Genomic DNA, 17,264 nt, shown 5'->3' on the forward strand with positions numbered 1-17,264 from the left:
TGATCATGTCTATGTTTAGCGGGTTTTTGTGAAAAATGTGTTATAACGAATTATTTTTTTGTTCTTGAGACTTCAGTCAACTAAACTTACAATCACTATATCCTGTTTGAAAAATATTTCAATATTCATAATTAGCTTCTGTTTATTGTGTGTAGAAGTAATAATGTTTTAAGCTTGTATAAAAAGTTGCTTGACTGGAGTAAACCAGACGTGTTTCACCATAATAAATTGATCTACTACCCCAACAGATAAGCCAAGAAAAGCTGTTAACATTGACCCTTTATATTTTATTGTGTCCTGAAAGGAACTGCAAATCGTAGGAGCCCTGAAGCATTTACACTATTCAGTCTAATCACGGGTACACTTTCTACCCTCAGTGTTGAAGGTCAGTACCCAGCTAATGCACATCCATATATATTTTTCTACCCAAGTTACTTAATGTTGCTTTGGAACATTCTACATACTAGCTAGGGATATAGTTCTTGCATTTGGTCAGTAGGGGAATGCATTGCAGACTTTTATCTGCAATTAGCAGCAGCAAAAGAATACATCACTTTTCACTGTGACACATGATTCTCATGCTGTCCAGAAAAAATTCGTATTCAAATAGAGTATGTGTACGCTTCAGCCTGGACAAGCTATCAAACACTAACGTTACGGAGATTTTGGTCGGCCTAGCCCATCGGTGTACTGGTTATTACTGTGGAACTAGTTTTCCAGCATTTATAATTCTGCTTCACATTCCTCTTCCTGAATTTATAACATAACTTCACCAATATAGATAATGACATTCAGATACTACAGGTACAGAATAACCTATAACTGCCAGCAAACTGTACCTATACTCTCTGAGTGCAAGTAGATTCAGGTAATTATACCTATTTCCAAGATAAAAGAACATAATAAGGAAAATAAAATACCAAAGCTATCAAAGTACTAAAAAGTAGGTTAGATTATCATAGTGCAATTCCTAATTAAAGATTACCTTCTTGTTATAGCTGGCATAGACAATTTAGAAAGATGAGAAATGCATGTAATCATTACTGTTGGGGTAGGTGAGTTCTACTGTTTTGCAGGCCTTTTTTTTAAAATTTATTTATTTTGTTCAATCACAAGGAACTTTGAATAGTTGACGTTCACATCTCAAATACACAATAATCTCTATTATTCCATAAAGCAGTAATGCTGGCCTTTGTGCTAATCTTCTTGCCCCCTGAGGGACTCATGCTAAGAGGATATTAAAAGACTGAGATAGCAGCCTGCCTCCTCAAGCGATCTGAAGCTTGTAGCAGCAGTTTTGCAAATGTACTTTTCGAAGACAAACAAGATATAAGCAGATGTTTGCAAGCAAGAACATTTGTTTAGGGTATGCAGAAGCCATGCCCCACAGAAGATTTTAAAAGAGGTGCTCAGGCTCTCCTGCAAACCATCCAGGAACAATTCATTGGTGTAAATTAATGACATTATTCACTTAAGCAGTTTGAGCAAAGAAGAGAGTTGATATCAAGAGGCATAAAAGAATTGTTAACAAAGGGAGGAGACAAGCAAAGGCAAACTTCAAAAGGCAAACATAACCAGCAGGGAGAAAGAACTATTTATTAATAATCATGTACTACTTGCAACGTAAGACTAAAAAACTCCAGGTAACAACATAAATGAGGTAAAAGCAACAGAAATATCCTCACTGTGGAGAAGGGAAAGATGAAACCAGTAAGAAAATGTCAGCATAGGTCCACGAGGGATTTTTCTGGGATTAGGTTAATATGGAGTCTGTACTTTTACATTTCAGGTGGAAATAAAACAAAATTAGAGTACAGAATGCTCAATTAAAATTTGTCAAGAAATGATAAAAAAAAAAGGATTAACAGTAGACAAAGGATAAGAACAACAAAGATCTAAATGTATTTTTCTTTTATTAAAGTAGAAATAAAACATAACAAAAGAAAAACAGAAACTCCTGATTCTGTATTTCTGGAAGAAATTTTCTATGCAATCATACAAGCCATTTGCACAAACTAAAGCCAAATTTAGGATTATATAAAGAAGAGATCATCACACTATAATATGCAATTTACACTCACATTCTGTAAGGACAAGATTTTGTTATTCTACTCTGAACAGAAGACGACGTGGCATAAGATCCCATTGATTTTAAGAGATTAATTTGTTGTGTACCACTCTCTGCAGGTATGCAGAATACAACCCTAAATCATCCTCCTCTGAAAGTTTGATGGTTACTTCCTTGGAATAGTAGAGTTGAGATGAGATTTCAAGGAACACTTCTAAAAGCAGTAGAGAATTACAAGGTAATGGAAGAGGAGCAATAGCAGTGAAAACCATATTTCTGCCCTATGAATCTTGCAATGTCCTTACAACAGGAAAGGACACAGCATAAGAATTTAAATAATCATTAAATATTTGAGTCTAAACCACAAAACTGGTGCATCTACCAAATGATACCAGATCTAAAATGCTGTCTTCTGCGTTTAATCTTTAATATGTTATGTTTGCCCAGTGTTAATTTTCATCTGTGACTGAGGCATTCCAGTGAAATAGAAACTGTTCTCCTTAAGTAAATGGCATTAAAAAAAAAAAAAAAAAAGTATCCTTCAATGACTTAATGCTCTCTCTGGTGGTTCCTGACAAATTATAATACACAAACAAGACACATGGGCCAAAGTTAGGCCTTCCTTGCAGAGAAAAAGTCATTCTTCTACACAGAGTCAGAATCCAGGTAGAAGAGCTCAAAGAGTGCTATTAGTGGAAACTTGCATTAGCCTAGTTAGAAGTCTTTTTAGCACTGAGCTCCATGAACAAACCTTTAACCCTACAGCAGCAGGGATTATAGGTACACCCCCATTAGCGTTTTTCCTCAGGAGTGGATTTTTATTTTAAGCAAGTGCTGCATCTGTCCCTACTTATTGAGATATGGTTTGCATCGCGGTTTTCAGAGTGCACAACATGGATTCCTTTCCAATTAAGCTAAATGGGAAGTATGCTCCAGGAGCGCTCCTACTGCACTCCAGCCACTAATGGCTGTTCAGTCCATTGTATCAGGTAACACTGAGTACAAAATAAATCCCTCTAATAAATACTGTATGAACAGCAAGTTATTAGCACCAAGTATTTAGGCCTACCAATCACTTTCTATTGTGTTAGCACTGCTTTCTAATGTCTATATAGCCCTATGACTCTTCTGCTTAACTCTGGATTGCATCTTCAGAGCTCACATCTCAAAAAACATCAAGAGAGCAGAGTCTCTGAAGAAGGTTTGAATAAGGCAGTTCTCAGCCCACTGTTGTCTGTTTTTCATAGTGCAAGATTATCAGTCTGTGCAGTATACACAGTAGACACAGAGTATTGCATATCAAGCTAGGAGTTCTACAATACTTAGGTGAAGTAAGATTGATTGGTAGAGATTCACTGTCACAGAATAAACTACACTTCACATGTACCAAAGTAATAATATTCAGGGATTTTAAGGATAGTTTCCAAGCATTGCATTTGCAAAATATTTTGTAATAAAATATTTTTGCTTATATTTATAACTTTTCTTCAGATACATAACTTTTTTTTTTCAGATATTTTAGCAGTATCAAATTGACCTAATGCAACAATAAAATCTATTATCTAAAATAAAACATACTTCTGAGAAGGCATATTAGCTTTATATAAAGATATGATTTTATAAGAGCCTTTTAATGCTAATTTTACAGATATTAAGCTAAAAATTCCTTAGATTACACTCCCTAGATAATATATTAATTTGTTATGTAAAGAAAAAGTGAACTATTGTTTAAATAACTACTTGGATATTATTACATAAACAGGAGAATGAAAATAAAAAGGCAGTATACATCTCAAAGAAATGATCATACAAGCCTGAGCTTCAACCACAGGGAGTCATCCTACTAGTTTGGTGTATGCCAACTGTGTACATCTCCATTTCTTTCCTATCTCTTCTTCCCATTCATAGGCTCAGATAGCCGAATTGGTGCCCAGAACCAGTGGGGTCATCTCCAAATATTAGTGTGACATAATATACTATACTATACTATACTATACTACAATACTGTAACAATAGTATTTTTAGTGCTACCAATATTTAACTTGTGATAGCTGCAAAGACAACAAAAAAAAAAGAACAGTAGAATATCAGAATAACATCCATTTATCTACCGCTCAAAACATTGGTTTAAAACACTAAGAGGGGGGATATAAAAGCTTCTAAACAAGTTTTTTTTTTTATTTTTCTGCAAACAGTTGCATATACATGAGTGCATTACTAAATTATATGCTTTTAATTAAAAAATGACTATACACAGACTAACAGAAAGGTTATCAACAAGTGTCAAGTTTGGACACAACAGCATCTGAAACACAGGCTTTCACATTTTGAAAGGAAGAAGGTGGCTCCAGTAGAGTGTTTGTGGCACTTCCAACAGAGAAGATCGTGACAACAGATTTACAGATTGTAAATTCATTTAGTTTACTGTTTGGTTTCACACCTTTAAAAGGAAGCAAATTTGCAACGACCTGAATTAGCTCTGACTATAGTAGGAAATGTTGTTAATGTTTCTATCAGGAAGATTTCCTCATTTTCCAGTCTAAGAGCGGGATTCCCTTGTTTCATGGCCTATATATCACAAACGTGACAGATGGCACTAGCTGGTCTTGCATACTGAAAAGAATGAACTGTGAAAAGATGCTGTTGGGAAATACACCAAAGTTACCTTGTGCTGCTGATTTCCTGAAACAGTCTTCTGGAATTTGTTCCAAACACCAAAAAAAATATAAAATCCAGCTGATACAATACATGTTTGATAGTCGTACATCTATTCCTGCTGACTTTGGAATCTTGTCAAAATCAGTGAATAAGTAAGCAGATCTAGTTACAACCAGTACTTTGCAGATACAGTGTTCATTGGAGTTTATTAAGCTGTTAGAAGAATGACTGAATACCGTATCTGCCTCAAGCAGATTACTCAATTTAAGTGAAGCCTACAGAGCTGTTAAGCTTACACAGTAGGCAACATAAACCATTCACCGCTTACAGTTAAAATATTATAAAGGCAGTTTTTAGGATAATTTGTCACCATACTTATTTTTGTCAGATCCCTTTGAATCACAAGGGATTAAAATAACTACACTATGCACACTGAAGGAATCCACATCCCAAACAACATATTATGACTTGTGTACCTCAAATCCCCAAAAAGGCATTTTTTCACTTGGGGTTGTGAGAAAAGCAGCTACAATTAGAGCCGTGATAATGTTGACAGTGAAGTAGTCTGGGACTATGGAGAATGAAGTTTCAAAAGAGTTATTCAGAAAGCAATAGCAATTAATCCCAATGATAAGGTGACTCATGGATAATTCTGAATTTTTTAATAAACATTTACAAAATATTTATATTTATAAACAAGTATTTAGAAATGACTGGGTAAAGAGTGAAGAGTCTACCTCATTCAGCTTTGTGATTTTTGAAGATATGCTCTCTGCATAAGGAATACCTGTCTGTACAGTATGTCTTGTCATGAATTTGGATTTATTCTATTTATTTTAGTTTTCAAGAGTTTAGAGTACCTGTTTTACCTGCATCACCCTGAAGAAAATCAAGTCAGGTTGTAATCCAGTACTTTGAAACAAAATCCTTTTTAAAAAAATCATTCTTCTCAGAAATTATTGTTTTTAGGACCATGTTACAGGCCAAATTTGGGGTTGTTTTTTTCCCACTCAAAACAAGCAAGTGAAAGAGCATTCTTTACTGTAAAACTGTGCTATAAAAGCACTATCTCTACCCAATCCAGAATATCCCAATGACATCTCAAATACCTCAGAATTATTGACTATGACCATTTCATATTTTAATTTGAAAGAAAATAATTTGAGAGAATTGATTTAACTGTCTGGCATAGAAGGAATCTTAAAACCAGACACAAACTTGCTCTTCATTTTTAAAATTATAAATATCTATTACTTATTAGTATTTCCAAAGGATATATGAACAGCAGTTGCTGTATATTATTTGAACTCAGATAAGAGTCCAGGAATCACCAACCACGGTGCAGGGCCAGCACTCGGACCTCCTTTTCTATTCCATGGGGCTGCTGCTCTTGGCTGAACCCCCAAGGGCAGAGCTCCCCAGGGGGACTTCGAGGTCTATTGCAGGTCCATAATTAATTCATCTCTCCCTAGGCATTAGGATACCACAAGGGATGAGGGCTCCCTGTGAGCCACTGAGGACGCATCCCAGCACCCCAGCCAGGGATCAGGGTAGCCAGGGCAGTCCCAGGGCCATGGCCAGGGGAGTCTGCGGTGAGGGACTGAGAGCCCCAAGCTGGGCTGAAATTGGATCCTGGACCATAGGCAGGTTGAGGGGAAGCCAGACAGGGCTGTTGATGCCCTCAGAGACATTGATATGTACATTTCTTAATGGCTTTGTTGGATTTAGGTACTTTGGCTTTTATTTTAGGTACTTAAAGAATGTTTCAGATCTTGTTTATGCCCTACTTTCTCTACAGGGGTCTGCTGGTTCTTTTAACTTCCAATGGGTTGTTGTATTGACAAAGATAAAAGGTACAGGTTGGCTTGTGAGTTGTGTTATTTCAGTTCAGAACAAACACAGAAGTGGGAACAATTTAAAAAGCCCTTATTGCTTACCATCCACATAAGTGGCTCTCAGATTGGGACTGATTTTTATTCTGAATGACATTTGAAATCCACTGTGCTAACAAAAATATAGACAGAAACCATAAGCGTGATTAAACAGCATCTGACACACTTCACTCCACTGTAGCACCTGTCTAGCACATTTTTCACAGAAGAACAGACTTCAGGTCAGCCTGAGACACTTCACAGCACTAGAAGCATTAAAAGCCAAAATGTCATAAATAAAGAAGTATAATTTAGTAGGGCACACTTTTAGATTGTTTGGTTTTGGTGTTGCTTTGGTTTTGGTTGGTTGGTTTGGTTTTGTGTGGTTTTGGGGTTTTTGTGTGTTTTGTTGGGTTTGTTTCTTTGTTTGTTTAAATTCTTATTATTTCTATTCAGAACAACACCAACTAGGTTTTAGTTCCATTTCAATACGTATAGTTTTAAGAATATAGGCACTGTACTGTTTGTTTCTACTTGCATATTTTTTTCTTTCTGCTTTTTGGCCTTTCAAAGCAATATAATTACCACACGACTTTTGTGCCATATACTATTAATCAATAGTTGTGACAAAATATTAAGCATTTATTCTCCCTAAAAAATTATTTTAAAAAACACACAGAGAATTAGCATATGCACATTTCTTTGAGACCCATACAGTTTATCCAGTTAAAAGCAATGGCTTATCTGCTTTTAGTCATAATATTTACTCCTCCAACCTTTAAGACATAACTTTAGAGACATCTTTCACAACTGCATAAACTGAAATTTTTACTCCAGTAGGTTTGCCAAAGAAAGAATTTGGTCTTGTGTATCTTTAAGTAAAGAAAAAAGCCCAAACAAATAAAAAAGCTACTAGTTGAGCCAAACAATTAAATGCCAAGAAAAAAAAAATCACCTCTACAGTTCCTTAATCATTTTCAGTGCATTATATGGATTTGAACTATGTCTCCTGACTGATATTTTCACTTAAGTATTTGACAGAGGGAAGCTGGAAAACTTGCTATGAAGAGAAACCATCGATTTGTGGCTGTTCTGTGCTAATGGCTTCCTGGGGACTAATAAAATAAGTTAGAGCCTAATAAAATGACTGATCTTTCATTCAGGATAACAATGAACCTTAGCCGCCAAGTCAAGTCAGATCCATTATTCTAAATGACAAGGCAAAAAGGCCATGCAGAAGTCACACACTTCCCACCAACCCGATCTATTATTAATATGATTATAAAATAACATCTAAATTCTTTGGTCCTAAGAAGAAATTTGGATATGGCATAGCAGTGACACACTTATTTGGTACGTACTCCCTTCTGGCTACTAATTCCATAAACAATACAGCTAATACTCACAGGGAAGCTTTGGAAATCATGTTGATAATATGGCACTACACAAGTTGAGAGTTTTAAGATTCTGTTTGTAGCTGTCATGACAACAGTGGTACCAAGTCAGATCAAATATCTATCTTGTCTGTTTTCCTATCTCAAACAATGAACAGCTCTTAATCACCCTCTTTCTCAATTAAAGAGTCCTACTACACTAATTTTTTATCCACATAGCCTCTGTTCTACGACTCTAATAATCCTTTTTTGCCTCCTTTAGGGCACCAATATTGTACACAGTATTAATGACAGGGATGAAAGATGGATTTATACAATGGCATACTATCTTCTCTGATGCTTTATTATTTTCCCAGTAGTTCCTGGTACTTGATTTGCTTTTTGACCACTGCTAAACAAAAAGCTGCTATCATCATGGAACTATCCATCATAAAATGTCCCTGTTTTGACAGATGATCAAATCACTTCACTACTCCAACAAACATTCACGAAAGAAAGGCTTACGAATTTGAGGATAGGATTCTTCAGCTTTAGTCATGACCATTAACAGCCAGATAAGATCTTGGTTTTCAAATATCTAAGAAAATCACTTTTTAAAGGGACACTGTTAAAGAGATTTGAAAATATGTCATTTAATTTCAGGTTACAGTAAACTGCTTTATTAAATGTACTTAATTTACTAAAAGGAAGGAGATGTTCAACAAAATGAAGACCTTCCAGAAATAGGTTTTCAGGAGTAGCAAAGCATGAAACCTTCAAAACAGATGAATTCTAGAAAAAACAGAGGCAAGAGGGTTTTGATATTTCAAGTCTCAGAGTTCTATGCAACTCTCCAGTTATTTCTTTATTGTGTTTATTCCCAGAACAAATCATTCACATGTTACATGCTCCTGCTTTATCTCTTTAGAGTGTAGAGTTTCTGTTGAATTTTGTGGGGGTTTTGTTTGGTTTTGATTTGGAGTTTTTTTACATCTTTCAGCAAATAAATTGTCACAGCATGAAAAGGGTAAAACAAAGGATGTATGGAACAGATTCATTAATATTATGTGAAGTAATGTTAGTAATAAATTAAACTATAACTATGGGATACTAAGTAGTATTACAAACTTCTGTAAATATTAAAATTTAAGCTCTGTCAAAATTTCATCTACTGAGCTTATCCAAATCATTCTTTCTAGGATTTTCATTACAACACATTTTCTTGAGTCAAATTTATATCTCCTGTGGAATTTTTCAGCAGTTTTAAAAGGAAACAATCAAAATAAACTATCAACTTACATGGTAAAGACATCAATAACATCTCCCGCAGCTCTTGTCATCTCAAAGTAGGTTTGCAGAATGTTGACAGTTCCTGAAAGTGCTTCATGTCCGCAACCACAAAACAGTGCAACTCCAGCATACAGCAGGATGGTAGCAATCAAAGATGCATAGGGAATACCTCCCAGACATTTGATGCAACACTCAAAGCACCCTACAAGAAAAGAGTATGTGTTAATACATTGTATGAAGAAAGCAATAAAGCTTTTATGCTCAAGAAACACTTTTGAAAACTGAAGACTGCAGGCCAAAGAGAGATTAGGTCACATATAACAACTCATAATGTCAGAAGATCTGTGAAAGGATATAGGCTAATTCAACTTCAGAGTTTTCTCAGCTTCCACTTGACCTATTAAATGTAGACATGCCATCAGATTAACATGAGATGTTAATTAATTCCTTGTGCAGCTTGATGTTTTTATTCAGAGCAGGTTACAATATCAATCGCAGGTTACACCTATATTCACAATTCCTGTTGCTCACGTATTGGTTACTGAGGAAGATCCTCAGTAACAGGAAAACCACAAAAAGAGGATATCCGTTTCAATTCCTTCCATCACCATAGGTTTATTGCACCTTTTCATCTGTACAGGGCTGACAACAGAATTGCTTCTGCCCGTGACACCAATTCTTTGTGCATCACTCAGCTACCTCACAAGAATTAATGAAAATATCCACCAAAAAGGCACAAAATTAGACAAAAAGTAGAAGTGGAATTTTACCCTGTGCAATGTTTCTTAAGTGAAGGGAATTGCTCTTGAGTTATACAATCACAACCTTTTGTCCAGCCATTACCGTTTCTAAACCAATGCCCAGTTCTGCAACACACCCTTTCCCCAGCAAGGGTGCTGGAGTTTCCAGCACTGTCTAGCCTAGTTTGTCAAGTAGTTTCATGAATGCAGCATCTCTGAGTCTCCCAAATCTCACCACTCCCATAATGATTTTTACACCCTGTAGAGGCCTTCCTATTGCCTTCTGGAAGGACAGAGAGGCCGGAACCATTGGCTGAGGGAAAGCAAACATGCATTGTCTCAGTAGTCAGAAGTTTTATTACCAGTTTATAAAAGAAAGGTCTACAAATTTTAAATGCTCATACAGATAATAGCCAATTAAAAATTACTCATAAAATGTTCAACAGGTGTAAGTCAACATATTTAACATGCTCCAAAAGTTTTAAGCTATGCTAAATCACAGGAACACCAGAGATATATTAAAAGAAAAAAAAAATAGGCACAAAGAAGCCATTCTTAAAAGAAAGTATGTCTACTTTTCTCAAAGTTCATGTAGACTCTAGATGTAATTTCCTCTTTCGTCCTTTAAGTTAGTAAGTTCTTGCTTCCTTTAGCCTGGAAAACCAAAGCAGTAATTTCCTCTGTCTATTCAAACATTCATTTGTTGCTTTTAATGAACAAATATCAATCTGTCTGATATATAGATGTTTAGCAGCTATTTATATACAAGATTCTCTGAAGAGAACAGTTTAAGCCATTTCCAAATCTACATACATTTTAGTTAAATAGTAACCTCTACTGATATTTTGTAAATATAGGTCCTACAAAAATCCGTATTTAAAATGCTGGATACTTCCTGCAACGAAAATAAATTATACTACACAGGTGATGGAAAGTAAAATGTGGGAAAGCAAGATGTGTGGTTCCAGTCACCTGGGTGATAAAGGAAGATCAATACTAACATGACCATCTGGATGGTCGAAGACATAATGCTCACATAATAATATATAAAGGGCCTTGGACAGATTACTCTGAAGTACGTTTCTCGTAATTGTAAAAAGTTATAGCCCAGACTCGTGAGAATGGTATCTCGGGCCGGATAACCGCCCCCAAGTGCATGGGATGTGTGAATGTCCTTGGGCCTGGTCTGTGAATGAGTGGAAAAACAAGTGAGACAAACATCACATGAGTTTAGTGTGTTCTTAATAACAATTAGTGGAAAAGCACCCTTTTGTAAACATCTTAGTCCAGGCCCGTACCTGTAAATCCTATAAACTGTCAATGGTGAATAAAGAAGGCAGGCTAGGCCTAGGTCAGCTCTCGGCTTGGCCAGGCTCTGCGCTCCTTCCTGAACAAGATCTCTGCCTCTGCGTGAATTTCTGTCTGCGTCCTGGTATGCGTCGTTCCTAATCGCCGCACAGAGGTACAAGACAAACAGGCTTCAAGAATTGGGGTAATTCCCAGCTATGTATGCTGGTTGTATAAAAATAGAAAGATAAGGCTTGATACTACTTTTGTTTAAGGGCAAATTACTATATTACAGCAACCTGTAAAATACCAAATGAATGTAACACCTTCTACCCTTCCAACACTTTGGTAACATGATATTTTTTTTTTCCCTCTCTGAGCCTATACAACACTGGATGAAGGATATATCCTTCTTGCAATTCATGTCATCTTACTATATGGACAGTAGGTAGTTTTCCTATTCAGCAGCACAGGGCTTCGAATGTCCAGTGATCACTTTGTGTCTTTCTTCAGTGGCTGTTAGAGTATGGGGTTTATACTCAGGAAGTCTGTGGGCTTTCCAACTGTGGGAGGTCTTAAGAACAGACTAGGAAAACATATAAATGCTTTTGGAGTAACTAATTCTGCATGCAGATAAATACAAGAAATCTCTCAAAATTCCTTCAGTCCTGTTTTCTAAGATTACTCTTAACAAGAACTGTGGTTGTTTCCTCAGTGTTTAAAAGCCTACAGAAATACTAGAAAAGGATCCTTCACTGGCTAATACACTGTATCAAAGGCATAAAAATAAGAAATATGTATTGCAAATATATCCACTGAACAAGGACTGCAGGGAAATACATAGTTGCATGATCTCAGAGTTTATCACAAAATGCCCATCACCATTTTCAGCATGGAATAACAGCAGAAAAAGCCCCAGGACACCAGTAACACTCTACACCTGGCAGCATTATATGAAAAGTTAAAAACAGGGGAGAAGACAACAGTAGAGTAATAGTGGGAGTGATGTACGAGAGCCTGTAAAGTGAAAGATGAAGAAACAAGAAAGACCTAAATATTTACAGGGACATATGAACTGTAGGGAGAGTATTTCTTAATATTGCAATAGCTTGGGGCTGGGAGATGGAAGACAGATTTTGTAAAGATTTCTTTTTCACCTTCTGAGACAGGCAAAGTGGAAGAGAGAAAGTTAAAAATATAACAACACAGGAACAAAAATAGCTAATACTCTAATCTGGAATAAATTTCATTAGGGTCCCACTCGCACACAACTACTGTATTTAATAGATTGACTATTGTTATCTGGAAACAGCTGGCTGTGAACCACCTCCACTTATTTCATTATTAACTCCAGAGTTTTCAGTATTGTCAAATCAACTCAAAACTAAAGAAAATCGGTGAATGAGGACTAAGATTTTTAAAGGGGTATCACACTTCATTCATACAACACAGACACTAATGTGCTGTAGGTAACATTTGCTCTGATTCTTTTCTTTCAGCTGTTCAGAATGTGAAAATAGCTGTTTAATAGCAGAACAATAGAAATGCTATTTTAACTTGCACAGTGATATTGAACTACTGGTACAGAATGTGACTCAGCTGTGCGATGTGTGTACATGTCTGTGTGAGACAGGCAGTCACTCATTACTCTGAACACCACCTTCACAATGAAATTAAAACATACAGCCACAGAAATAATTACTAGGAAAGATAAAAAAGATTGTATGCTCCTTTGATGTTTGTTTTCTTCTGCAAATACAGGTTTCAGTACTTTTCAAAGAGTTCATCCTGCAAAGTAAGCCTGCACGATAAATTTATGCAATATAATTCAGCATTTAATATTCTTATTTTGCTTATGTTTAACAATATTCTCCCTCAGGTAAAAATCTAGGTCTGCTTAGACGATGTATTTTTACATACACATTAGGAAGTAATCCAAAATACTATTCTTTGTAGCTTTCAATGTGAAGAACTGTACTTCTTTTTAAAAAAAAAAAAAAAGTTTAACTTATTATAAAGCATTCCACAGAGAAAATGTAATAATGAAATACATAGAAGATGGCAAGACAAGGAATTTTATTTTACATGGGGGAAAAAAAACTTCAAATACTGGTTATATTCAGCTATCAAAATAGTGCACATTACTGTTACATTACTTATGTCCACATTCCAGTGAGCAAAGATGTCATAGGCATCTGTTCCTCTCAGCACAATTATTACTGTCTATATGAGAAATACTCTTGATATAGGTATATAAACTTCTGCTTTAAAAGGCCTGCAAAGTGTCCCTTATGCAGGCGAATATGTGCATACCTCTTCTAGTTTATGTTGCTTTTTGAGTTCAAGTTTTCTAAGATATCTACAAGTGCACCAGCCATACATAAGTTCACCTTGTCTATTTATACGGTCTCTTTTCTACATTAAGAAGGTAAAAGATATAGATCCTGAGCAGAAGTAGAAATTGGCCTTGTGATTTCCATGCTAATTATGCACACAAATTACACTGCCACAATAATTTCTTTGTTTGTTTTTTTAGTGATCTGTGAATGTTTTCTCCTCAGCGCAGATCAGGACATATAACGTGACAAATAAAACACAAAATTACTTTTGGCCAGTGTATTTAAATGAAACAAACAAACAAACACAACAACAAAAACAAGAGATTCAGAACCTACATATATTGCCACATGTCTGTGGTGAAAGTGAAGTTTAAACCAATGATTTCAGAATCAATTTCAGTATGCTGTTATGTTACTGTCTTTTACATAAACTGTTAAGAAAACACACCTACGTCAGAATTCTATGGAAAAATTAACATGTAGAAAATAAATATTAAAAATTAAATAAAAAATAAACAGAGAATACAGAAGGTTTTTCTAGTTTTGCTTTTTTTTTTTTCCTTTTCAATGTATTTTCAGGTAGAATTTCTAGGATGATTAATCATAGATATCTACATCTCTAATGCATTACTGATTAATCACAGATAATTACATCTTCAATGGGAACAAGCACCTCTAAAGAGCATATAACATTTTAATGACATTTTTTCTTAACTTGTTTTTCTTAAAGATATTTCTATCTAATATTAGGAGACAAGACAGCAGAGCTGAAGCAAAATGCAAGAGAACTACATAAACTTGAAATGGGGAAAAAAAAAAGAAAATTTCTGTGCCTTCCATGACTGGCTAGATATGTATTTTTTCATTTCCAAATTTTTACCACTTGTCACACAGTTTTCATGCTGAACCAACTCAAATATAGGTTCACAGACCATCAGGAAACATGCAAATTCAGTTCTGAATTTTATTAAGCTAGCCATAACCTCATGAAGCCAAGCTGCTACTATGTAAAATTTTTCTTGATAAATACATCAATCAAAATACACAGTACTGAAAAAAAGCAGCACATTTTACTTATGTCTAGAACCAAAAAAAACCCAAATTGTTCAACATGTGGCATGACTTCCTGATCTGAAACTGTTCTCCAAGGCATCACAGCAGAGCAAGAGGCAGAAGCAATCCAGCTCCCTTGATATTGTCCCAAGTACAGAAGCTAGACAAGCCATTTGAGATGCAGTTTAACAAAGCTGCAAATGAGGGAAAGCAACATTTGGGGAATTAATCAGCAAAGATCATCCTTGTGCTGTTATTTGAAAAACCTGTTCAAGAAGTATTTCATGCACACCCCACATGATTGCCCTTTAACTGTCACCCAGGGTCATTCAAGGGATACATTCCCACTCTGCTCCCACAATGTCCCACTATACAAGATCTACAGGAAATGAAAAGAAAACTTTATCACCTTGCCATGTCAAGTGCTAACAACTGAAGTATTGCTCAGGAGATGACTTCTCCTTCAAATTAACTTTCCATGGGAATGTTTACTATTACATAATTACCTATCAAGCAAAAAAATTACTGTTAACAAAATATTAATCCTGAGATCCTAGTTGCTGAGACTACAGTGGAAGAGTAAATAAATTACACACTATATTGATTAAACTATTATAAGCAACATGATATGTAAAAGAGCAAGAATAATGCCCACAGAAAATCTCAAAAGGATTTTCAGGAAAAAAGGCCAACTAATTGCAAGAAAATACAAAACAAATACGCAGATATCTTCTTACCCATTAAATTTTGTATTGTTATTGGATCTACCCTCCTTAGTGTGACTGGATGTTAGCTAATCTGAAATCAATACTGAAAATCAAAATGTTAGGCCTTTATAGTCATTCTGCAGTTAGTAATAGGATCAGTTGCTGCACTTAACATGGGGACCAAGGCTAAGAGAAATTGTAAAAAGTGTTTTGCTTATTTAGATGCAGAAATTCTTGAACTAAATTGAAATAACTGAGATCATGCATTCTCCCAATTATTGTAATGCATGTTTACCAGTAAGAAACACTCTGGCCAAAATGTCAACTTTAAGCAGTTGAGATACAGTCTGTTTATACTGGATCTTAAAGGCAGCTCCCACAGACCCTTCATCAGACGGCCACCTTTATATTATCTTGCATTAAAAAATTCCCAGAAACCACTTTTGGTTTCTGGTTAGGATAACTTGGATACCCAAGGGAATTATATGAAGGATCAATACTTCAGCTACCTGCAACCAGAAGCTGCTCTGTAAGGTCTCAGGCCTCCAAAGTTCTCCCTCTGTAGAAATATAACTTTATGCAAACCCATCCAATAATGCAAAAGGAACACGAGATTTACGTTTGAAACACTCATTCCAACTGTCTGTGCTCTGATTCTCTAACTTATAGAAAGCTTCAGTTATCAAAAAAATATGACTTAAGTTGTTTGAATGATATTGGGATTATCTGACCATGGACAAGGAAAGTCCCCACATAGATTGGCCACACACAGAGGCCAATAATAATAATAATGATAATATTGCAGCATAAAAATCCACAATTTTCCACCATATTTACTACTACATTTTGTCTTCAGGTTATACACAGAACTTTCAACAACACCAAAAAAGCTATAGAAACATAAAATCCTTAAAAGATGTTTCAAAACAAAAATGAAAATAAAAATGACATAAGTAAAGTACTGTGATCTGAAAATGGAGTCTTAAGAAACTGCAGAAACTGAATGTGCATGTGAGGAATCCTTTAGTGACAAAAGAGGCACAATATTATTGCCATCTTTAAGAGGTGATGTTTTATGTGGCTAAATGCTGAAATAGTTGAAATTGAAGCAGTAAAGGTAAAATCTTTGGTCCTTCAGCATAATTTGAATTCTAGAAAATATTTGGAAACTTACCTGCAGTCAGTAAAGCAAAAGGAATAGAGTGGTCAAAAGGTAAGTAACCTGGCTTAGTTTAGCATTTTCTTCTTAGTAGGGTCACAGAAATAAAATTGAAATAATCAACTGCTTATTTACTCTACTGTATAGAAATATAAGATAGTTCTGCACTTGTAATAGGAAAGTGCAGACTTACAGATACATTGTTGTAAGAAGCCTTTTTCTAAACTAATTTAAATCAATTATTTGTGAAATTTTAGTTAGAAATTTTAGAACTATAAGACCAGTTTAGGTCAGTACTCCAATGTGAATTCAAATGTCACACGGAATGCAATTTTTTTTAAGTTTGCAAAACCTCCATGTAGCAGCACTAATATTTGTTGAAACAGCAGATTGCAAAGTAAAGCATTTTTTTCAATGAGAAAACTACTATGACCTTCAAAGACCTGCTTTACAAATTCATTTATTGATGTGTATTAGTGTGTATACAAATTGTAAAGTTCTTTCCGTTCATTATTATTTTCATTAATTCAAAGTATGGTGATCTGTAGATTACATGCCATTGTAATAAAACATAGTTCATGACACAAAATCTCTCCCTCCATTACTTATATTGATACTCTCTTGTTCTGAGTAATGGATAACAATTAAACCTGAACAAAGGCAACAGAATTTACAATTTTTGTACACTCTTTAAAATTAGATATAATTTCATCCAAACT

The 17,264-nt window shown here is 35.2% G+C and overlaps 1 protein-coding gene across 1 annotated transcript in view; it reads right to left on the reverse strand.

Moving 5' to 3' along the window:
* Positions 1-17,264, reverse strand: part of GPM6A (glycoprotein M6A) — a gene marked incomplete at both ends in the record, with an annotated part of 107,770 nt that overhangs the window by 26,804 nt on the left and 63,702 nt on the right. The window contains one exon of the mRNA XM_082051805.1: positions 9,270-9,462. Within this exon, the coding sequence (XP_081907931.1) occupies positions 9,270-9,462 (193 nt within the window). The remainder of the gene's footprint in view (positions 1-9,269; positions 9,463-17,264) is intronic.

The sequence above is a fragment of the Streptopelia decaocto genome (genome assembly GCF_964273445.1).
Source record: "Streptopelia decaocto genome assembly, chromosome: 4".
In the NCBI taxonomy this organism is placed as follows: domain Eukaryota; kingdom Metazoa; phylum Chordata; class Aves; order Columbiformes; family Columbidae; genus Streptopelia; species Streptopelia decaocto.